Source organism: Oreochromis aureus, linkage group 20, assembly GCF_013358895.1.
Source record: "Oreochromis aureus strain Israel breed Guangdong linkage group 20, ZZ_aureus, whole genome shotgun sequence".
In the NCBI taxonomy this organism is placed as follows: domain Eukaryota; kingdom Metazoa; phylum Chordata; class Actinopteri; order Cichliformes; family Cichlidae; genus Oreochromis; species Oreochromis aureus.
This window is the reverse complement of record NC_052961.1, coordinates 13595186-13619144: the sequence shown is the minus strand read 5'-3', so window position 1 is coordinate 13619144 and position 23959 is coordinate 13595186. Positions and strand designations below refer to the sequence as shown.

At 39.7% G+C, this 23959-nt stretch overlaps 1 protein-coding gene across 2 annotated transcripts in view; it reads right to left on the bottom strand.

The window, feature by feature from the left end:
* Nucleotides 1-23959, bottom strand: part of LOC116331189 (cadherin-4-like) — a 245613-nt gene that overhangs the window by 135760 nt on the left and 85894 nt on the right. The window contains exon 3 of one of the 2 annotated variants that reach the window (XM_039604803.1): nucleotides 10457-10480. The exons of the other annotated variant lie outside the window; for it this stretch is intronic. Within the exon in view, the coding sequence (XP_039460737.1) occupies nucleotides 10457-10480 (24 nt within the window). The remainder of the gene's footprint in view (nucleotides 1-10456; nucleotides 10481-23959) is intronic. 2 annotated transcript variants of the gene reach the window in all.

Sequence of the window (23959 nt, the reverse complement as noted above, 5' to 3'; positions counted from 1 at the left end):
GGCTTGATTAAGGTACACATCAGGCTGACATTTGGGCCCAGAGCTGAAACCGTTCTGGGCCAGCACAGGGCCAGCAGTGTGTCTGCAACTGGCCCGTGGCTGCACACCACCTACAGATGGCCCACATACCGCAATGAATGACGGCCCTTTTGTGGCCCAGATCAGGTTTGCCATAGGTAATCCACACATGGGCCAGCACAGGACCACCAGTGTGTCTGAAACTGGCCTTGTGCTGGCCCATGTGTGGGCCACCTCTGGCAAACCAGGTCTGGGCCACCGTCATTCTTTGCGGTATGTGGGCCATGTGTAAGCTCATTGTGTGGGCCTGATCCGGGCCATACCAATTTTGCTGTGTGTGTGTGTGTGTGTGTGTGTGTGTGTGTGTGTGTGTGTGTGTGTGTGTGTGGTGTGTTACTTTATTATTGTGGGGACACAAATTTCTTTACACACTCACATTGTGAGGTCTCGCCTACTTTATGGGGACAAATTGCAAGGTAAATCATCAATTTTAGGGTGAAGGCTTGAGTCAGGGTTAGGATAAGGTTCAGGCAGGGACTTGTGATGGGTAGAGTCAGGATAAGTCTCCAGGAAATTAATGTAAGTTAATGTAATGTCCCCAAAAGTGATGGAAATACAACACGTGTGTGTGTGTGTGTGTGTGTGTGTGCGTGTGTGCGCGCGCATACATGGGGTTAGGGTCAAATGTTGGATGCATTTTGGTGTTTTATTGTTCTGTGAAATGTTTACATTGTTTATTTCTTGTTTATTTATTTGTTCATCCCTGTTGTACTAATACAACTTATTATAGAATAACTTGGCATTTTACTACCCTTGTCGCACAGTGTTGCCTTGAGGCAACAAACCAATATCTTTTTGGGGGGGGGGGCAGGGTGTCAAATTTTATGATTGATATATTATTAGTGACCCTAAAGCTCCCCCAAAATAGGGAGAAATATTTTTTCCCCCCAAAATTAAAAAGTCATGCAGTAGAGGGTTAAGTGAGAGAGAATTGTGACTAGATATAAGGCAAATACTCTTGGTAAGATTTTGAGTTTTTGCAGTGCTCAGAAATGTAAAGCTGTTGTTAAATGTAAAAGGAAGAAGTCCAAATGCTTAAGACAGGGCAAAACTATTTCAAATTCATGAAATTGTAAAACCCTATGTATAATTAATTGGTGATTAGTTTGGCTGTGAGTTTACAGCGGCTCTCAGAGGTATTGGTTGCTGTTTCATGGTTCACTGGTGTGTGCTGCTCACTAGCATATTAACAATATTCCACATGATTCTCTGCAGCTTTTTTCAGGTTTCTCAGGTGTTCTTGTGCTGAACAGAGACTGATGTACCCTTTCTTCCATTCTGAGTCTGTCCCTCCCCATCTGCCCTGTTTGTATCCCTCTGTTTCACCCTGCTGAGCTAATCCAAGCTGGTCAAATCCCTCCGTTGTGCAGGCCTACATAGGAGCTTTCCCGCTGGGTGCAATATGCCACCCACTTCCCTGGCAATGCCAGCCCTGTAGGGTTCAAGCCTAACTGTGGTGTCTTGTCAGCAAACAGACAAAGATGTATGAATCCTCAAAATGATTTAGAGCAGGTATTCCTGTGACAATAACATGTGAATTATGACAAAGAGTTATTTACTCCATGGGATTACTGCAGCTCTGTTCCTGGGTAATCCCACGTAGCAACACAAGCATCTCTGGGCAACAATGCTCTAATCTTCCCAATACCTGCCACACACACTCCAATAGAAACCTGACCCGTCTTGTAAATAAAACTACTCTACCAAAGAGAAAATAGTTATGATAAGCTTCAGTCTATATCTACATAGTCAATTACACCTAGTCTGTACGGATGGCCTGAAAATTCCATCCACCAGTGCAATCACTGTTGCACCCTACTGAGCGGAGCACGGAATATCAAATTAAGTTCATCCGTCAAGGGAACAGGCTGTTCTCGTACCTAATTGGCAGTTGAGGCTTAGAGCAGGATTCTTTAAGAAAGAGTGGTGATAAATTTACTTCAGTCTCCATTCTTTTGTTATACTTGTCTCTGCTTTTATCTTCTCTCTGTCGTTGCCTGAGAAATGTTTCAATGCCCAGGCAGTCTTAATGAGTCTAAGATGTGGGTCTGCTGAGGCTCTCTTTGTGTGGTTTTGTCTTTATCTTTAGCTAAGACTCAGTTGGACATATTGCAGGGTTTAGCCTGGCAAATAAAATGCACTATCACCCTCTTGTGATATAATAACGAAGAGCTTTTCACCTTGTTGTGGGAAGACGCTACTTTCTGTCTCACTCAGAGGTGACTCTGTTGACCACTTGTGTTTCTTTAACCAGTTCAGACACAGACATTCGATACTTGCCCTGGACTTACAGTAAATTCTGTTGCCATTTAAAAAAAAACCCAAACATGCTGAACCAGTTGGCCTGAGATATGGAAGAAAGGGAAGATGATATCTATAATGATCTTGCAGCTCTTGCAGAGTTGAATTGAAAATCTTAAAAAAAGTACAAATTAAAGGTGAAAATAAGCACGGTTCTTGTCACAGGGATTCACAGTAGCATGAGCAGCACACATCAAAAACAAAGTATGAGACGTTCACACACACTGTAGTCAGTATTACTGCCAGATAAGAAGCCTTGAAGCACCTCCAGATACGGCAGTTTATTGCTTTGAGCCAACTCAAGTTAAAAGAAAATGTAAAACAATGGTTCAAACTGGAGTGAAAATACACCAAATTAAAGTTTTTCTGTTTTTCTTTCATATGATAAGCTTAGGCAAATGAACTGTGATCCTGAGCATAGGCCAACAGAGAGTTAGTGTCATTCGATATACTACAGGGAGTGTAGAATTATCAGGCAAATGAGTATTTTGTCCACATCATCCTCTTCATGCATGTTGTCTTACTCCAAGCTGTATAGGCTCGAAAGCCTACTACCAATTAAGCATATTAGGTGATGTGCATCTCTGTAATGAGAAGGGTGTGGTCTAATGACATCAACACCCTATATCAGGTGTGCATAATTATTAGGCAACTTCCTTTCCTTTGGCAAAATGGGTCAAAAGAAGGACTTGACAGGCTCAGAAAAGTCAAAAATAGTGAGATATCTTGCAGAGGGATGCAGCAGTCTTAAAATTGCAAAGCTTCTGAAGCGTGATCATCGAACAATCAAGCGTTTCATTCAAAATAGTCAACAGGGTCGCAAGAAGCGTGTGGAAAAACCAAGGCGCAAAATAACTGCCCATGAACTGAGAAAAGTCAAGCGTGCAGCTGCCAAGATGCCACTTGCCACCAGTTTGGCCATATTTCAGAGCTGCAACATCACTGGAGTGCCCAAAAGCACAAGGTGTGCAATACTCAGAGACATGGCCAAGGTAAGAAAGGCTGAAAGACGACCACCACTGAACAAGACACACAAGCTGAAACGTCAAGACTGGGCCAAGAAATATCTCAAGACTGATTTTTCTAAGGTTTTATGGACTGATGAAATGAGAGTGAGTCTTGATGGGCCAGATGGATGGGCCCGTGGCTGGATTGGTAAAGGGCAGAGAGCTCCAGTCCGACTCAGACGCCAGCAAGGTAGAGATGGAGTACTGGTTTGGGCTGGTATCATCAAAGATGAGCTTGTGGGGCCTTTTCGGGTTGAGGATGGAGTCAAGCTCAACTCCCAGTCCTACTGCCAGTTTCTGGAAGACACCTTCTTCAAGCAGTGGTACAGGAAGAAGTCTGCATCCTTCAAGAAAACATGATTTTCATGCAGGACAATGCTCCATCACACGCGTCCAAGTACTCCACAGCGTGGCTGGCAAGAAAGGGTATAAAAGAAGAAAACTAATGACACGGCCTCCTTGTTCACCTGATCTGAACCCCATTGAGAACCTGTGGTCCATCATCAAATGTGAGATTTACAAGGAGGGAAAACAGTACACCTCTCTGAACAGTGTCTGGGAGGCTGTGGTTGCTGCTGCACGCAATGTTGATGGTGAACAGATCAAAACACTGACAGAATCCATGGATGGCAGGCTTTTGAGTGTCCTTGCAAAGAAAGGTGGCTATATTGGTCGCTGATTTGTTTTTGTTTTGTTTTTGAATGTCAGAAATGTATATTTGTGAATGTGGAGATGTTATATTGGTTTCACTGGTAAAAATAAATAATTGAAATGGGTATATATTTGTTTTTGTTAAGTTGCCTAATAATTATGCACAGTAATAGTCACCTGCACACACAGATATCCCCTAAAATAGCTAAAACTAAAACAAACTACAAACTACTTCCAAAAACATTCAGCTTTGATATTAATGAGTTTTTTGGGTTCATTGAGAACATGGTTGTTGTTCAATAATAAAATTATTCCTCAAAATACAACTTGCCTAATAATTCTGCACTCCCTGTAGTATTATGCTGATAACAGAAGAGAGTCTGTTGCTGCAGTGCTACTCGTCGAGATGTTGAGCACAGCATATCATAAATCCATGACGGTACTTTAAACTGTTTTACACCCTTTCAGTTTAGCAAAAGCTAATTCTGAGGTACACGTGAGGCAACTGGAAATGTTATGAATTTAATAGGTTTGTGGTCATAAGCCAAAGCTATGTCATGCAATTTTGCCCTGATGATGGTGCTTAATAATTTGTCTGCAGATCAAATAATGTACGAGGTGATTACGTGCAAACCATGAATGGCCAACATTTTGTGACAATATAACTATCTACTGACTGAGTCTTTTTTCTCCTTTCTGTACCAGAAAAGGGCAAATATAAAAGTCAGGGGAACAATGACACTATGATTCATTCTGTGAGGACAAAGAATGGCAATAAAAAATTTCAAGCAAAATCCGTTAAGTTATATACTACTATCAAAAGCAATGCGTAAATAAGCTCTATTCTTACAGTTTATCAGTGCGTAGAGTGTTTGTGAAGCTTATGAGTCAAAGTAAAACAAAGCACCAGCTGTATAACCATATGATAGGTATGTGATCAACAAAGCCCTTTAGAGTCTGACTGCACAGGATGCAGATGTCTGAAAATAATTGTAACTATTACTTTATCTCATCTTTGCATTCTCCTTGTGGATAAGTTAGATTGGTAAAAGTTGTCATTTTTGGTTTTATTAACCATCTTGTTTATTGTTTCATTTGAATTTAGAATCAAATGTGAAATGCCATCGTAACTTCAATTTCTGCTCCTGAGTTCTGGTAGTGAATAACGGCCAAGAAGTGTTTTCTGTAGAACTTTTGACTGTCATGGTTGGCTGTGTGGTAGGCAGGCAGGAGTGGAGGACCCAAAATGCAGGACTCAGACACGGGAGTTCAACTTAAAGCGCAGCTTTATTGCTGGGAAAAACCACTACTTAACAAAACTCACCTAAAGACAACAAAAACCCAAAAGAACTAAAACACTGAAACTGAAGTACTAAACAGGAGCGGGAGACTAAACACTGGTAACACGGAAACAGAACACACAGCTAGTTGAGAGTACGACGCAACACTGACACAGAGAAACACAGGGCTTAAATACACAGAGTGGTAATCAGGGAATGGGCAACAGGAGGGAGACACAGCTGGGAGAGATCAGGGCTAAGGAGACAGGGGGAGCAAAGCTGCACACACTAACATAAGACAAAGACTTTCACAGAAAAACAGGAAACAAGAAACTACTAAACAAAGATGCAGACACGACACTGAGAGACAGACTAGACACTGAACAGAAACTGCAATAAACATGAGAACCCAAAACCTAAGAACTGATCCCTCAGCAAGAATAACTGAAACAGATCTATAATGATAATAATAATAATAATAATCAACAAAGCACCAGAACATCAGAAAATAATCCAAACTATAAGAAACTCAAAATGCTGGGTCAACACTGACCCAGAACCGTGACATTGACTTCATGGTTGCATAAATGCTTTTGTTCCTGTAGAAGTCTAGGATCCCCCTTTTTCTTTTTTTTCTTCCCCTTCCTGGCTGCCAGCTTGGACACTTCCCTCTTATAAATGCACTGTGGTAATGAACATGACATGAATGTAAATTAATAAATGACCAAATAAAAGTAACACATGAACAAGAAGAGGCTATCGAGAATTGATAGAGCTTGCTTTTTTTTGGAAAAGCAAAATGTCTTTGGCAAAACATTGCATTCAGGTCACAATTCTGATTGCAAAATCTTGCCTTGATAGCTGGGATAAGCTCAAACCCCCTTCCCACCAGCACCCTACACTACATTACCACAACCCTGCACTGGATAAGTGGTTAAGAAAACGGATGGGCAGATGGGCAGATGGATGGATGCTTTAAGAGGGATAAAGTAGGGTTTTCACTGACAACAACTACAACAACATTTTAACCCCTTTTAGCAACTGAACACTCTAATGTTCCAGAACTAGATCATGGAAACAGGATGGGGTTTTAATTCATGAGTCCAGACAGGGTCTCTCACATATCATTATTTATATCCTGGCTAGTACTCAACTTAATGTTTATTATATTACCTCTGAGCAACACCATTACACTCTGATGTGGCCATAGAGTGAGAGGAGCTTCTTTTGTGGCTGGATTTACGAGGCAGTTAATAGCTGAGAAGATCACATAAGGATTACAGTATTATAATTATCAGTTAACAAATTATAAATTAAGCTCAGTGGCCATTTCCTTCTCAACTTCTTTGGCTGAAAGTGGTTCCTTAGAAAAACTATATTTTCAAGTAGCTTCGCCAAGTACTTTTAAGGAGGCTTTGCTAACCAAGAGATATGTGAAAAGCCTTGAAGCAGCAGATGCATACTGGCAGAAATGCACATACATTTATTTCAAATCCAGTGTCTCACAATCCTTCAAGTGGAGTTAAACAGGTACTTTTACAAGAGGGAGAGAAATTACTGGTGTGAGGACAGAATATGTTTCCAATTTAGCAGTGGAAGGAAGATATTGAACAAAATGTAATGAGGAGGAGATCTGGAGTTTGAGATTTAGAGAGGGGGGGAAACTGGAATAAGAGCGAGGCAGAGAAGTTGAGAAGACTGCAGTTTCCTTGTGTAGCTGTAAAGCTGACAGATAAATTTGCATGTGCAGCTAATGGGGCAAAATGCAGCTAAGGCCTTGTGGGCACCCTTTCACTCTGACAAACAGGCAGCTTGTTGACCCAACCATTGCCTCTGTCACTCTATTTTTCAGATTTAGCATTTCAACACACTAACGTACTCCCTCTGATAAACTTACTCACATGCCAACAACACGTACAACACCACGGGCACACATTAAGCTGCCATGCGTGGGCACAGACTGGGACAACTTAATCTAATAGGATTCAGAATTAATCAGCGGTGAATCTTGAAATGTTCAAAAAGATGATGGCCTGTTCATTGATCTTCTATCAGGCATTTTAGCAGATGCAAGAAGCAGGGAAAATTCATGGATCGCAGCATGCATCTTGACGAGAGCATGTGGAGTTGTTTACAGTCTGCTCATCAAGTCAAGGAGTAAATCTCTCTCGTGCAGTTTACTTTTTTGTCCACCTTCCTGCACATAGCAAAAATCAATAGCCAGATTGTTCATTCTCTGAACCTCTCTGTCATTTGCTTTTATTCCAATCACTTTGCTGTGTATACCCTTGATGCCATGTTTCAGTCATAAATCATGATCTTTACAGCTGGAGTTTGGGGGTTAGTGAGAGTGTGAGTGTGTTTGTGTGCATAATTCTTTGTTGAGTTGCGTAACAGAGACCACAGCTGGGTATTACCATATATCAGTGTGCATGTCTTCTCATAGCGGGTGTCTGAATGTTTCATCTAATCATTAAATGCTGACAGGCTTCACAGAGTAGCTCCACTGATCCCTGTTAGAGGGATACAGGGCCTGACTTCATTAGAACTGTTAGTACTAAGCTGCTTTACCCTCCCTCACGCCTGGCTTAGCCTGCACGGTGATAAATGTTGAGAGGGTAAGGAAAGATAGGCAGAGGGAAAGATCGGTGAAACAAAAGCAAAGCGGGGACAGAGGCATTTAAAAAGAGAGGCAAAGGTGCCACAGTGAGGTACAGAGGATGAGGCAGTGAGAAATGGGAGGGGAATGGGAGGGCACAGAGCGTGTGAAACTCGAGTTTTCAGAGGCAGGGGAGGGGATGAAGCTCAAAGCAGTGTTTGAACTGAGAGGGATTCACAAAAGCAAAAATGTGCAAAACAATCAATTAACTTGTGTTGCAATTAATCAATTACTGTTCTGGCACATTGACATCCAAAGTGCTTAGCTCAGATTTCGACATGAGGCTTCTATGAGCTGAAAAATTAGCATTGACTTCTGTGCACACATATGCATCCCTGCATGTGGACAAGCTAATTTATGCTTGCACATATGGATCTAAGCGCATAAAGATATGCGCACACATTCTCGTTCTCAGCATATTTCTCTAGTATATTCATCTGGTTTCTCCTGCCAGCGGAGGTTTTTGGCCAGCTTAAGTACGCCCACAGGCCCCTGAGGGACAGCCCATGACGGATGGCACGGCGTGTGACTCCGATTCGATTCAGCCCATTTGATAAATTTATTGCTGGCATTTTGAAAATGAAATTAGTGGGACGTCTCCTGGAGACTGTTTTTCCAGCACAGGTGCCATAAATATACTTCGTTTGGCAGCAGAGAGGGAGGAGGAGTGTAAGGGGGTGGAGAAGTGTTGGATAAAGGATGTCATGAAAGGGGCAGATAGCAGAGATGTTCCACAGAAGCAGAAAACTGAAGAATAAGGTCAACTTATAATAAGAGCCTTTATTAATCACTAATCATATTGGTATGGAACAACAGTAAAGGTTATTCAAATGTAGCTTGAATCCTACCTGGACCTAACTACTGTGTGCTGCCCTTCAGTCTAACACATGTAATATAATGTAGCCTCTTCGTTTGTGCTGAATATAACTACATTGAAATTGCAGGACAAACGTCCAGCTTTTTTCATCTTTTGTGCTGAGGCGCACACACACACACACACACACACACAACGTATACACATCTTTTCATACAAACACATGGTATATGAACATTATCTTTGCCTCAAGGCCACAAGGTTGCTGAGCACTGATGACACTGTCAGAGCAGCATAGCCATCTATAACTCACAGTATATTAATGAATACAGCCAGATGACACTCTCATTGTGTGGGATTGAAAGACAGTAGCTGTTTTTGTTGATGCTTCTTGCTAAACAGATTTGAATTGGACATACAAGATGGGAAAGAAAAGAAAGACATACAAAAACACGCACACAACAAAGTCAGACACAGACACGGACACACACAGGCTGACAAAAGCAAGCATTCATTCACTGTCAGGGTTGCGCGGCCTTATTTATCCCCCCACCTCATTCAGAAACGTATGTGAGTGCAGCTGTGGAGGGATGATGTACACCTCGCGAGCTTCTGCACCCCTTCAACATTCATCAGACAGCGAGGCTCGGGCAACCCGCATCACTTACCTTTATAGGCCAATCTGACAGCATTGTACACCACATAGTCATCACATACATAGGCTCACAACAGTGTGTGAGTGAGAGCATACAGTGTGTACCCAGTCACGCAGATGAACTGTATCTTTTTGCGGCTTCAACAGATCTAAAGCTTTGAAAGGCAAAAATGCCACCATGTTCCCAGAGAAACCCTCCTGCTGTTTAGGTTTTTCACGTATACATGCGCATTATATCAGATCCAGGTGACAATGAAAATATTTTTATCTGTGTTCTGTTCTGCTCTGGTAAAAGCTTGTACAAAAGAATATCTAAATTCTTATAAGCACAGCGGGGAATAAAAGACAGTTTCAACAAAATCAGCAGGGAGTTTTCCTGGCTGATTGTCTGATCGCTCTTTGCAATCACCGAGTGTGACACACCCTCTGCCATTACTGTATCATCTCCAGCAAGAGTATAGGGGCTGGGACTGCCTGGTGCATACACCTGCCACTCAGAACAAGACCCCTGGAGCTGTTTAGACAATTTGACTGCCTGGCCCTATCATCTTACAAAATCTAAACAGCCTACAGGTACTTTCCTACAACATTGCACTAAACTTCCCGTCTGTCCCCGAAGAGCCACTATGCAAAACAGTCACCTCCTCCAACCTCTTATTAACATACACATGAAAATGTGGAGGAGTCTAAACAGAACTGTGATTAGTCTGAACATAAGACCTACAGAAAGCAGTGCATAAAAACAGACTGTGGGTTGTCTGTCTTTGCAGAGTAGCAAGGTAATTTAGTCTGGGTGTCAGTGGGTGTGAGTGATTGACTTTGTAATCAAAAAGATTGTTGTGCAACAAAACCAACAAGTGACTCAATTTCAAATCAACATTAACAAAAAACATGAAATGTTTTTCATCTCATTAGCAAAAATTCGGAACGCACACAACAGTAACACAAGCACGTGGAACCCATCTGAAAATATGCGATAATCTAGACGTGACTGATTAAATGCTGTCTTACCTTTCTGGGATGAGACAGTAGTATCTGTAATTAAAAAGAGGAGAAGGACAGAGGAGAGTGTTAGGCTGTGAGTAAGAGACACATAAAATGCAGGTGACAGCCACAGTTGGCCATTTACTGATGAGGGGGGGGAAAAGCACCCAAAAGCATAAACAGTGTGATGGGTCAGGTAGGGTAGGGTAATATACAAAAAAAGGAGGTCCTTTATTTGAGACCTGTGAGAAATATCCATGCTACCATGAGGAAAACTGTGCAGTAGATGGGCTGGCAACACACACACACACAAAGGCACTAGAGTGAAATGTCTCCACAAAGAGTCACCAGGTGGAAGACAAAAAAGCATCTAAGCAAACACATTGAAGAGAGCCCCTCAATTACAAAGATGCGACTCTCCTGACCCTGGAAACCCTTGATCTTGTATACAATTTACCCCGAGTGTGCTGTCTAACACACAAAAACAACTCAATTGAAGTAGAATAAGTAGAATAAGACAGACTAAATCAAATCCTTGCAGTAAGCATTTTAGTTTCTTATGCAGAGGCCACTGGAGACATTCCTGGCCTACAGGGGGAGGATCAAACCATCAGCAGCTTGGAGGGAAGGATGTAGTGCAATGTTTTTCAGATAACACCGAACACTTACAAAAAATCTAAAGGAGAGGATCACAGTAAATTTAGCTTATTGTTCTCATAAAATATTCAACAGGATAGTGTTTGCAAGTTCCCAAGGTTTCATTTTAATTTAATAGACTCGTCAAAGTTGCAGGAGTATAGGCATAGTAAAAAAAAAAGAAAGTGTTTTTTCTTTCTAACTTTTTACTTTGAGCAGTTCAGATTCTTTCCTCTACTGGCCATGTGCCCAAAAAGCCCAAATGGCCGCAGACGTGGGAGGGGAATAATTGAATCCGGAAGGATTTGTGGTGTGCTGGGCTGAGGAAGCGATAATCCAAAACTCTGCCTAATTGCCAGAGTAAAGATGGCGTCCATTGTGAAGGTGGCGTCGGTGTTTATCAAGGCAGTGTGCCGTGGGATTGGACTGAGCATTAGGGCTTTACACACTTTTGTTTTGCGAGGTGTTACAGTGGATTTGAGCAAATATTGGCCCTCTGGTTATTACATGGTCTGATTGTCTGCTATGCAACTGTCCATAAGCTCTGCACTTCTACCCTAATCTGAGAGGAGGCTTCAAATAATTAGTCAGTGAAGCACTCTCACAGCCCGGTGCAGTCAACCTTATCGCTAAAAGAAAAATCCTTGGTCCATTTCCTTTTCAGCCCAAAGGCTTACAATCCCTCACTACTGTTAAAACCTTCAGGGCAGCGACATAGCCGATAAAATAATGCCTAACATGTCACATCCGCTGGCTCTTATACTACTTTTTTTTCATTTATTATGTAAAAGAAAGACTGCTATATGTCAGACAGTAATGCCCTGGTAAGTGCTTGTAGTAAGAGGGTCTTACAAGCAGCTTTTTCCAAACATTTCTGGGATATACTGTAAGTAAAGTAAGTGACCAATCAGTGTTCGTACAGTAGGAAAACACTAAGAAGTCTAAAGAAGACCTTTTCACAGCATAGAGTATGCTGTATTTAAATATACACATGCCTGAAATGCACTGACAACTGACATGCAGTTTTTAGTTTATGCCAGTAGACGTTCTTTTAAAAAAATGGGAAGAATAAAGACAGAATGTACGACTTCAACATCAGAACAACAGAAACAAAATGAGCAAACCTAAAAACTGGAATCTTTGCCGTACTTTATTTTTGCTAATGTGCTAGAGTGGAAGAAAATCATCCAAAGAGTGATACTATAAACTGCAACTTAAAAAAAAATGGAACAGAGCCATAGTGTGTGTGTTTGTGTGTATGTGTGGTATATACAGCAGATCAACTGTCATGATGTCCAAATGTTCATCAGAATGTAGACCACAATCAGCGAATTTACACACTGTTACACACAAATCTAAATCAAAACTATTACGCGAAGCTATTGAAAGCCCCACAGTATTACTCGGTGTAGTTGATGGTAAGAATAAAAGGTCAGCAGAAAGCTGCTGTTGTTGAAATCTTTTTAGGAGTCTATAATATTCCACTGCATTAGTTTGACTTTTGTGTTGACTTTTCTCAGTAATGCACAGTACAGCAGGGAGACAGTTTACAGTTGACTAAATGCAGCTTGGAGGAAAAGAAGCGGCAACGAGGAAAGAAACAGAGACAATGCAGTTTAACAGATTTATTTTTAATGTAAAAGGGTTTAATTTGGCATTAATTAATTGTTACCGCAAATAGTTACCTGCAGCAAACAGCATTGCGCTACACTGTGCGCCACTTTCTCCCTGTCAACACTGATATAATACACTGGCAAAGAAATGTGAAGGAAATGTAGTAACATGCTCTCTTAACATTGTTTGAATAATGATAAATAATAAACACACACCAGATTGGCTATAATAAATCATTAAAAGAAAGCACTTCTTCCCTCTCTAGAACTTGCTGGTTTGAAGCAGAGACTACATGCTGATTGATGTCAGTACACATAAATAACTCTGCTGTTTAGGGAGGCAAAGAAAAACCTCTGTCATTGATTACTGCATTTCTTCCCAGCTATCAGTGGCTTATATGGATTTGGAGACTAATTTGCAGTGAATATGTGAATAGCTTTTTATGTGCCAATGCACACTCCTGTGGGTTTGAGTATTATGCAAAAAGGGAATATGTCAATACAGGTTTTCCACAAGTATGTATTTGAACACGGTCAAGTTAACTGTGCCTAAAAGCGTGCCTGCGGACACTAAAAGCAAAATTGTGAGAATAATCGTATCACGTAAGGAAATAAATATGTCCCAAACATTTCTCCCCGCCTTTCATAAAATTAGCTTCTTAGTGTCAAAAGAAAAAAGCATAGAGAAAGAAAGCGACAGAAAGGCAGACTGATGCTAAGCTAATTTATTATTTATGCACACTCCTAAGTAGACTTAAATGCAAGATGATTTCTCTCATTTTAAAGGAGGGCAAGTTGAAAAGCTAATACTAAATTACATTTTAAAGATTTTAATCTAATCGAGCCCCGTTACAAACACTGTGTAAATGTTTATAACATTCAGTAGCCATTAAAATAAAATCTCTCTGCCCAAAGACTACTTTTTATCCAATATAGTGCAAAAGAGTAAAAGAGTGGAAGTAAAACTTTACAAAATGAAGAACTGTCAGTTTAAAATTGTGCATGTGACACGAGATCCTTCCTGATATAAAAAATTTGTAAGTTCTCCAAGAATTCTCCATAATCTCCACAGCATGACCAAAATTATTGCAGCTGTGTGCAATAAACTTTTTGTTCAATGCACAGGGTTCTTGTTCACTTTAAAATAGTTGCTTCAAAGACGAGGATCAACTCTGTGACCACTCGCAGTCAGTTGTGGTATTTAAAGCGATTTTGGTGCATTGAGACACTAATTACAAATAGTTATGTACCTGCTGTAGGACAGCAATTCAACCACATTGCTTCTATATAGCAATGTAAACAGGATACATGTTAATCTGCCAAAAAGCTGCCACTATGATTCAGCAGGAACAAGTTCATTTTTGAAACACTGGTGACGCTGACTCCCCGTATGAAATCATCAGCAGACATTCGTCAAAAAGAGGCTCAAAGTAGATCTGCACTTTTGTGCTTTAAAACTCTCAGATGACTAATAACACAAAAGTTGCCAAACTGCAAAATATGTTATGCTGTACAAGTTGATTAACACTTTGTACCATAGATGATAGTCTGTGTCTGTTTTCTGTCAGCACTTTTTTATATAGTTTGGCACATTTTTTACCATCTGTCACACGGAAGCATCAAAATATAGAACTTTATTTGCAAGGTAAGCTCCTATTTGATTGAGAACGCTTTCTCTCTTTGTGACCAATGAGCTTGTTCTTTCTATCCTTACTGCGTGTCTACATGATAAAATAGCATACCTGCAGGAGACTAGACTGAAGTCATAAACATTGCGTGATGGATTTAATAATGATGGCGAGATTTATCACCATCAGTGACGAGTAGCTTCAAACTCTCTGGGCTGAAGTGTGCACGTTTTGGACATTTTACCTGCCTTACTCCACATGTGTTTCCCACCTTATATTCACAAGTACTTATTCAATGTGACCCTCGAGTGATGGAAAGTATAGCTCTATAACCTCCGACCACAAATGCAGCAGTTCAACTTCTAAACTAAACTCTTCCTCAAGCTTTGTTTGGGAATAAAGAGAAAACAAGTTTATTTTCAGATGTCTGACTGACTGACTTCAGAGATTCTCAGATGATCTTGGGTCATTAAACTCAGCACACAAATGATATGAATATCAACACAGAACAGAAGCATAATATAATTAGTTTTAAAATCACACTAAAAGTAGTTTTAGAGACAACATTATTTAAAATGAAACAACAGGAGGTCACTGTCAACTTGTAATACTTATGGTCCATTAAGCCACACTAATACTATATTTGCATGTTCAGAATATGTGGATGTTAAGGAAACTGCAAGCTGTTGTTCTACAGTACAGCTCCCTGAATGACTGAATTAGACTGCTATTGACCTCTGAAAGTTGTGGCCTTCCAGAAGGCGAATGTGGAAATGGTTTTAATTACAAACAGAAATTGGGTTTGATTTTGTCTCCCCATCATGAAGCGAGGATTCTTTGCAGCAAATTATTGCCTCATCGTGACATTTGAGAACATCGTCCTCACTGGAAGGTGATTCAAGTGTGGATGTGTGATGATTTGAATATGAATACATGTGTGCAATTATACTCATGTATCCATCTGTGTGTGAGCTATGAACTATGCAGATTTCTAGAAACACATGCTCAGCCTGGAGATGATTGCTCACTATTGATATATTGTCAGTATAATGTTATTAGGATAAATTCCAATGGTGTCGTTGTTCATTTCTTAATCATGTTGGCTCACGGGCAGTGATTGTCCATCAGTTAGAATTAGAAAGAAAAGAAGCCAATATCTGATAGATGGTAATGCTGGTCATTTTTGATCTGGATGTTAATGATGTTTATGATTTTACGGAGGATCATTGATCATATATTTCATGTAAACAAAAATTACTCAAACCTTTAAAATTATATGAGGTGTGATCCACAAAAATCAAAGCTCTTTTCTGATGAGGCTGTCTCCCCTCTATTCTAATGGACCTCTGGTCAATAGTGTTACAGATCGCTCCTTGGACATCCTGTTCTGTAACTGTAATTCTTCCAGTGTGTCAAAATGGTGATTCTTGAATTTGATTTTATACTTTGAGAATTGGACAACGTCACAGGAAGGAAAATCTGGCAGATGCAGCAGGTGATGACTGATGATTGTGTTTGTGTGGCTCAAAAACTCCTGTTTTCAATGAACTGGTACACATGATGGCAATCTTGCATGCAACACAGTTGAGGTAGTTTCCACCTACTGTTCTCCCTCTGTCACTTTAGGACTGTACAGTAGTACTCCACATTAATAGTCTCGCCCTAGGGGATGGATTTGTGGCGCATAACTCGGTGATTGTCAAAAAAAAATGACTAGCGTGCTCCTGTTGGCGTTCCTCGTCACAGAGCACACAGTGCAAGTGGTCATAAAGGGAGTTGAAGTAAGCAATCTAAAAATATCAGCAGCTTTGAAAGGGGTCCAATATGTGAATGAGAAGATGGCCTTGAAGAGAAAATTGGACAAATTTAATTCAGGTAAGGTTTTAGATTTTTATGACTTGGTTCTCAGAATTGTTTGTATTATATCGAGAGCACGTATAGATGTAGAGATTTTATGACCCTAAAAGTCCTTATCGAGACATTGTCGAGAGCCATTTCAGTACCAACGTCGTTTTCCTTGAAATTGCATCCTTTATTCCCACAGTGGATGCCGGGGAAAAAAAGAGAAAGAACCACTGTTATTCTTCCCATGACAACAGGTGATTGGAGAAAAAGGAAAGATGTCACCTACGGCTGAAGGCCCCAAATTACAGTCTGGATGAAAAGTCACTGGCACTCAAGGATAAAGGCAGCTTGTCACTGCCGTTAATCATTACATTCAAACTTTTGATTGATGAAAGAAGGACTTAACCTTAAAGTCTGTGAGATTTAAAGGTATGCATACGATTAGCGAAATCTTTTCTTAGCTTCGACTTGCATTCAAAAATGTAAACCACAGGCAACTGCATTTTTTTCTCATTAATAGCTTGCTATTTGCAATACATAATATGTTATTCAGACATAAAACTATAGAGCACACAACTGAGGATTTGCATAATGTTTTTTACCTCTGGGGTGTAAAATGCTTGCATACCATGTCTCATTTAACTTATGCTTTAAAAGCTCATGCTCTTTTCTTTTTTTTCTTATAGAGAAGAATACAAGGAGACAATCCTAGGTTTTAATTAGCTGAGTGCAGCGCATGCTCATGTGCTACACACTGCACGGGGAGAGCGGGGAGTGCTGCCTTCTTGCTCATTATGTACTAATGAGTTGTCTATTAATGAAAATGGAAAGCATTTATTTTGTGAGCACAAAGGGTTCAGCTGGATTAATTACTGCACTACAGCAACAAAATGAAAACAGAAAGTGCAGCATCACTCTTGTGTGGCACATTACCCATTAACCAACTGTTATCAAGGTCTGGCGAGTGTTGCTGCACGACACACTGTAGGAACAGAAACTGTTCAGGCAGGCCATTAAAACTTCATGTGAACTGCACTCTTGACACATTCTATATACTTCTCTTTGGCACTTAAAAGCTTTCTCTCATATGAGTCCATGTTATATCGACACCCACAAAACATCCTGCCAGTATAACATGGACACTTTCTTTGAGTACTGTGACACCATTTCACCGCTAAGCTTCGATGTGACAACGGGCTGTATTTGAAGAATAAAAAATTGATTTAAAGCTAATTGCATTATTTTGTGCCCAAGTAATAACATTTTTATCTGTCAACAAGAATAATCAGAAAGCATAAAATAAAATTACCCAAAAAATATTGTATTTTAATTTTTTTTTTCTTTTAATCACATTGTTTTCAGCTCAGACTGCTTTTTTGGACACGCTTTTGATAAAGAAATACAAGAATTGAAGCTTATGTTCTCAGAATGAACAAGAAATCAGAAAGAGTAAGAAGTAACTGCAGAACAGAATAACGCTACCTTCTTAATAAACAAAAAAGTAAATGTTCCATTCCTTTTGTGAAAATATCGTTTTGTTGTGCTACATTTCTTTTCTAATGGTCATCAAAATCATTCTAATAGTCCACTAATGGCTTGATTTCCCATCGGGCTTTCCTTGGAGAGGTCAGGAGTATGGGGAGTGTGTGGGCTCTGGCAGCCTCAGCAGATGGTTCTTGATCAGATATTAGAGGCTGGGCAGCGAGGTCGTCTGGCCATGAGCATTCTGCCCTGCCTGGGGGATAACAACCCGGTCTGAACTTCCAGCTCCAGCAATGGTTCTAACGCCAGACGAATAGCTCTGCGTCAGAGCCAGACTGCAGGGACACTGGAGCCGTGACAGACTGCTGTCCTTAAGCCTTGTGACAATCTGGGAAAAGCAAACTCAGAAACATGCTGTCTGTTGTAGTTTGTTTCCCTCCAGGAATTTGTTTCACTCGATTTGGGCTGAATCCGATTTGATGACAAATGCTTATGTAATTGCTACCGAGGTATGGTCTCTCTTGTAGAAATAATCTCACTGATAACAAAAATCCTACTTAGCTGGATATGAACAAAAGCTGTCCATGATATTGTATTGTAGAACTATCTGGTGGAAAGGCTAATCATTAAATAAAGGAATGCATTTAGAAAAATCTGCAATTTGAAACCTCAGTTGTGGTGTATTAAAAAATGGGAGACATAGCAACAAGGAGGATCAAGTCTTTGTTATTAAAATTGGATATCAGTCTGAGAACAGCAGTGTATGAATGTCTTTTGTCAAAAAAAAAAAAAGACAGAGAGATATGATAAGATAAATCCTGCTTAGACAACTGTGAATCATTTTTTGGCATTCAAAGCTTACAATTTCTTCAACATGCCTCATCTGTCTGTCTCTCCCTCCTCTATCGACACAGCTATAGAGAAAGTGGGGTGAATACACAACAATCTGAGCTTTATTTATCCTTTTCGCTGTGAAAGTGGCAGTCCAAAATGGCAGGGCTTCGGATATGACCTTCAGTTAGAGTGGTTCTCCATCAGTCATGAATGCCACCCACAGATCAGACAGTGGATGAAAAGTAGTGGCACCTTCAGTCCTCCTCGTGTCCTCTGCCTTTTTAACCTCCCTCACAGCTTTCCACAAGAGATTTCTCTTATTTTACCTTTCTGCCCCCCATTTTCATTTGGCTTCCCTCCTTATACTGCCCTTGGCCTATCTTTGTTTGGAGTATATTTTCTTTACGCTTTCCTCTGCAACACCTTTTTTTTCCTCTCACTGTTTCCTATCTGCATGCATTCTTGGCAGGTAGCTTATGCGAGATCTGGCACAGAGTCTGGATTTAGGAGTAAAATGCATTATGTAAATGAATGCTTTGCATATAATATATGTCAACGCAAACTCTACATCTTGGAGTGAGAAAATGAAAGAGGAGACACGGGGAGGGGATTTATATTATCACAGAAAAATTAAATAAGAAACCACCTGACTAGCATAGAAACTGAAACACTCGTTCACCAATCGACCCATTTTGTCACGTCCACTAAACCACTGCTAACGCTTATTTTATTTCATACATCTTTCTTGATGGGCTGCCTTATCTTTTAAATGATAATGAGCAGTGCAGCTTAGGATACAGTATCCATGATTACAGTATTCAGCAGTTACAATACTACAACCTAAAATCTCATCCTAGCACAATTTTCATCAATTTAACAGCCAGTCCTCCATCAGAGATATTATTTGCGTCCACTCTACTTAATAGCAGATATTTTCCAGCTAGCACTCCTTTTAATGTTCTGAAAGAAATAAAACATTGACATGTGCTTCAAAATCAGCATAAACACACAGACATAAAAAGGCAAACGCGCAAGATAAAAACACACACTTTATAGAGAGACACCCACACACACAATGACAAAAGCCTTCAAAGTGAAACTAAAGATGGCAACAACAACAAAAGAATATTTTCTCGTCCTTAAAAGTAAAATAAAAAAACGTAAACTAAATACTGGCCAAGACCAGATGTGGTACTTTTTTTCATAACCTTTTTGTTCAAATTATGATCGGAAGCTTCAGAGGAGTTGCTTTTTAAGAAGGGATGAGAGGACCGATGCTACAACAACAGATGCACTTAAGTAAATCAGCTATACATATCTTAGTTTGAAAAGATAAAAGAGGAGACATTGTCAGTCTCAGTGGAATAAAACCTTAAGAGCTGCCATGCATTGTTTCAACATTTTGTTATCTGAACTGAATTAACATCAAATGCAATATCATCTTTAACAAGTATATTGTTGGATTCTTAACTTCATTTTAAGTTACTGTTTCATGCATATTTATTTTAAAAAATGCGGGTTTTGCAACCCTGGGGCCCTTCACAATAATGACTAAATAACAAAAACTACATCTCAGCATGAGACAAAAATTACATGGGCTTTGGGTAGACTGCATGTCTGCATTCATTCATTCAGTGCACATAGTTTATAGCTGTAGGACATCATGAACTTATACTTTCTTTGGAACATTTGGAATTAAATATAATGCATTAAAAGTGCAATAAACTCAATGTTATTGAAGTATAAAGGTTGATGCTTTTAGTTTGACTGCCAGAACAACTAACAGGATGAAAATATGTGCATACATTTTCAGAAACAGTTAGTGTGGGTGCATATTATAAAAAACCTAAAGCACTTAAGTAAACGGAACAAGTAAAAATTACAACCGAATACTGTTGACTACAAATTTTGCTGTAGCCCTCTATTAAAATTTTTTTATGCATGACAGCACATGAATCAGCAATTCTCATACAAAAAGGCCACTACATAGTGTTGTGCTCATTCCCTTGAGCTCAACTACACCTTGCATAATATATACGAATGCCTGGCTCTTACTAAAATATACAAATATACAAAATATATAAGTATCAACTGAGCATGTTGATATTTGTTTTACAATAACTAAATTAAATGAATTAGCTATTCAATCAAATCATTTTCTGTCATCATATAACGCATGAATTCATGTTTTGGAACTGATTGTGCAATACACCCACATGCACATGGTATAATTTGGGTTAATATTAATTCGAGGAGCTATATGGATTCCACACACTGCACTGGAAGCAATGCAATGCAGAGAAGTGGTAAACATGTCCAGCCATGTTTTTCTGTCTTGCCTTCTGGAAACACATAGCTTGCTTCACGAGTCATATCCTGTTGACTCCGCTCTCTGGACTTTCCACTTCTATTGGCACACTGAGTGCTTTCGCTATCTTGCAACTGGTCTTTGCAGTGCTCTGCTGCACTTCCTCTTCTCATCTTAACACACACAAAATCTCAGGGCCAAAGTTCAAGCATTACAATCACTCCATTACACATTCACTACATTGATTGGATTCACACTTGATTAGGATTATGCATAATTAACTATGAACAGAATCAAATATAGATATATCCTGTTATAGCACTCTGTACTACTTTAAATATGAAAAGGCTGGATGTTAAGTCCTTTATTCCACTTGTGGATAGAGATGAGCCTCCTTGAGAAAATTCAATTAGTTTTTATTTGCTTTACATTTCTACAACACATCACTTGAGACAGGGTGAACTTAAGTTATTTGTGGAAAGTCTAAATTTCATTACTAAAAGAAAATCAGTTGATCTTTTTTATTATGAAGTTAGTGTTGACTGCACAATGTCAACCCTAACTAGAACAACCAAAGGAACTAAAAACTATAACCAGTAAAAGGAAAATCTACTTTTGTTGAAGATGGCAAAGAATGCTAAGAAGTCAGAGTAATGGTAAACAAGAGTAAATCTCACTTGATGAAGAGAACTCAGGGGCTTGAAAAGGTTTTATGAGACATTCAGTAAACATGATTTCTACTAGATAAGAAAGACAGGCACCAAAAGCTGCTTACTTATTAGTCTGGCTGCAGCACCGCAGTCTTTGTGACAGAGGCGCAAGTCGGAGCGTAGGAGGTTGGTGCAACTTTAAATGGAACCAAAAGCTTGTGTAATGTTTATATGTAATTATGGTGGATCCATGTGAACTCATATAGACTGTAAAATCTACCAGTAACTTCCAGGGCCAAACATTTCTATCATCGTGTCCAAAATCATCACTTCTGACCCCCCTGCAGCAACAAAAAGGCTAAAATGAATGCTGCGCTAATACCATCCAAAACAAAGTTCAAACATGATGCAACAAATGTTAAAGAAATAATGACAACATCAGGTCCTCAGACTATAGGAACCACTGTAGAAGAATATACTGTAAGTGCATGTCCAGTATTATTGTGATGTTCACATAGAGGCATGTTATACAGAGAGACAATGAATGGAAAAAGTCTACGTATTACTTTTTCAGGCCCGAAAAAATACAGGAAGAGATTTCCTGTTAAACTGAAGTACGATGTCTTTCAAAACATTGCACGTACAAAGTGCAGTTGATGCTTTTATTCAACATTGTGCCAGGGACTCTATAAACCACTTGTGGATGCACTGTAGCAGAACATGAAAAACAGCCACACAACAGCCTCAAGGCCAATGAAAGAGCTATAGACTGTCTGCAACCTGAATGTCTAATTCAGAACTGAGGACAGCTCCTAAAGCTCGAGTCTGTTGAGGTTGCTGGAGGAACATGCTCTCCTCTCACCTCTAGCTGCAGTCTATTGGCTGTTTATAAGACGGTTTCAGTCTTCTTTGTCAAGGTAATCCAGTGGTCCAGCCATACTAGCTTCCAGTGTTAAATTTTATCTGTCATTCAGCAGTTTGAAGTTGAAATAGCTTTCCTAGATTGTACAACTATTGTATGTCTGGCTATTGATTGAAAAAGAAGAAGAGTTGGTGGATACTCATTACTGCAAAAGCAAAGAGAAAAAAAGTCACATTTCAAATGGCAACTTAACTTATGTCATGTTGACTTTGCGATACAAAAAATGTGCATTTTCCCAGCAGTGCTCAAAATACAGTATGCTCAGGATGCCCAGCTTACCTTCTTACTGAGAGATCAGTGATCTCCATATAGCAAGGTAACATATTTGTGTTCTTTTCTTCACATGAACACATCAAATCACACCCTGATGCTGAAGAATAAAATCAGAATTTAGAGCCCAGATGCACTTGGGGCCTATCATGTTACCAGTGAAGCTTTAAATCACCTAGTGTGGAAGGAATGGTTAGTCAGTTGGAAAGGAAGAGGCAAGTAGACAACAGCTCAACAACAACAACAACTCAAGTGAATGAGTCCCACTGAACCTTAAACACATTTTCAAATTTGAAACACATTTTGTGATTGTGGAAAGCTGTCGTTTCCAGACCAATGTTTTGTCAGGTAGGCATCCAAAATCAGTGTGCAAGGTTGAAGAGGGAAATATTATCACAGTAATTGAAGAATATCTGCTCTCTCTGCTGTCCTCTGCAGGGAGAACTGTAGCACTCTCAAGGCGACAAAGAATGAGAGAGAAAGATTAGATAGACTGTAGGATGGTTAACAGCAATAAAACACTTTGAGGACAACAAAACGACAGGAAGTTAAGAACACTAAGACATATTTGCCCAGTGGAATGAAAAGTGAGATAAATGTAGAGTTGGAGATGAAGGGAGTGAACTGGGACAGAGGAGAAATGCAGTGATGCAGGGCCAGCTGAGGGATCACCGCACTCTGTCACACTGTCACACCCAACAGGCACCACTGTCAATCGCATGCACATACACATTTAAGACCATAAGGAATAATATATCCTCTAAAAACACATAGACAAACACATAAAAACATTCCTGTCTAAAAATAAATTAGTAAATAAAGAATCTACAAGCACGTCTATGTATGTGTGATAGTAGTGATGATCACATCTCAACTTTTCCCATCCAATATCAGTACATTAAGAACAATTAGGGCATATTTTTAAGGTATTAAAAGTCATTACCATAGACAGTATGGGTAATGGGCATAGCTACCTTTACAATACCCATTGGTTTGTGAGGTGCATTTTGCAGCCTTGGAATTGATGTTTTGAAACCGGATTTGATGAGCAAGGAGTGTGACCATCTGACTATGAAACCAAGCAGGAGTCATTAGCCAATGAGCATACCCTGGATAATCCTCCTTTGCATAGTTTTGAAAAAAAAAAAAAACTAGATTCAAGAACTTCAGAAGGTGTGGACAGGGGCTGGTGTCGGTGTCACTCTTAAACCAGAGACCACACTGTAAGTGTCAAACCTGGGCTAAAGAGAAAATGGGTGTTGGCTAGTGGGCCAAACTCCTCTCTTGAGAAGAAAATACATTTTGCATTTCTTTTGGAAATTAAAATCGTAGAGTGGAGAGG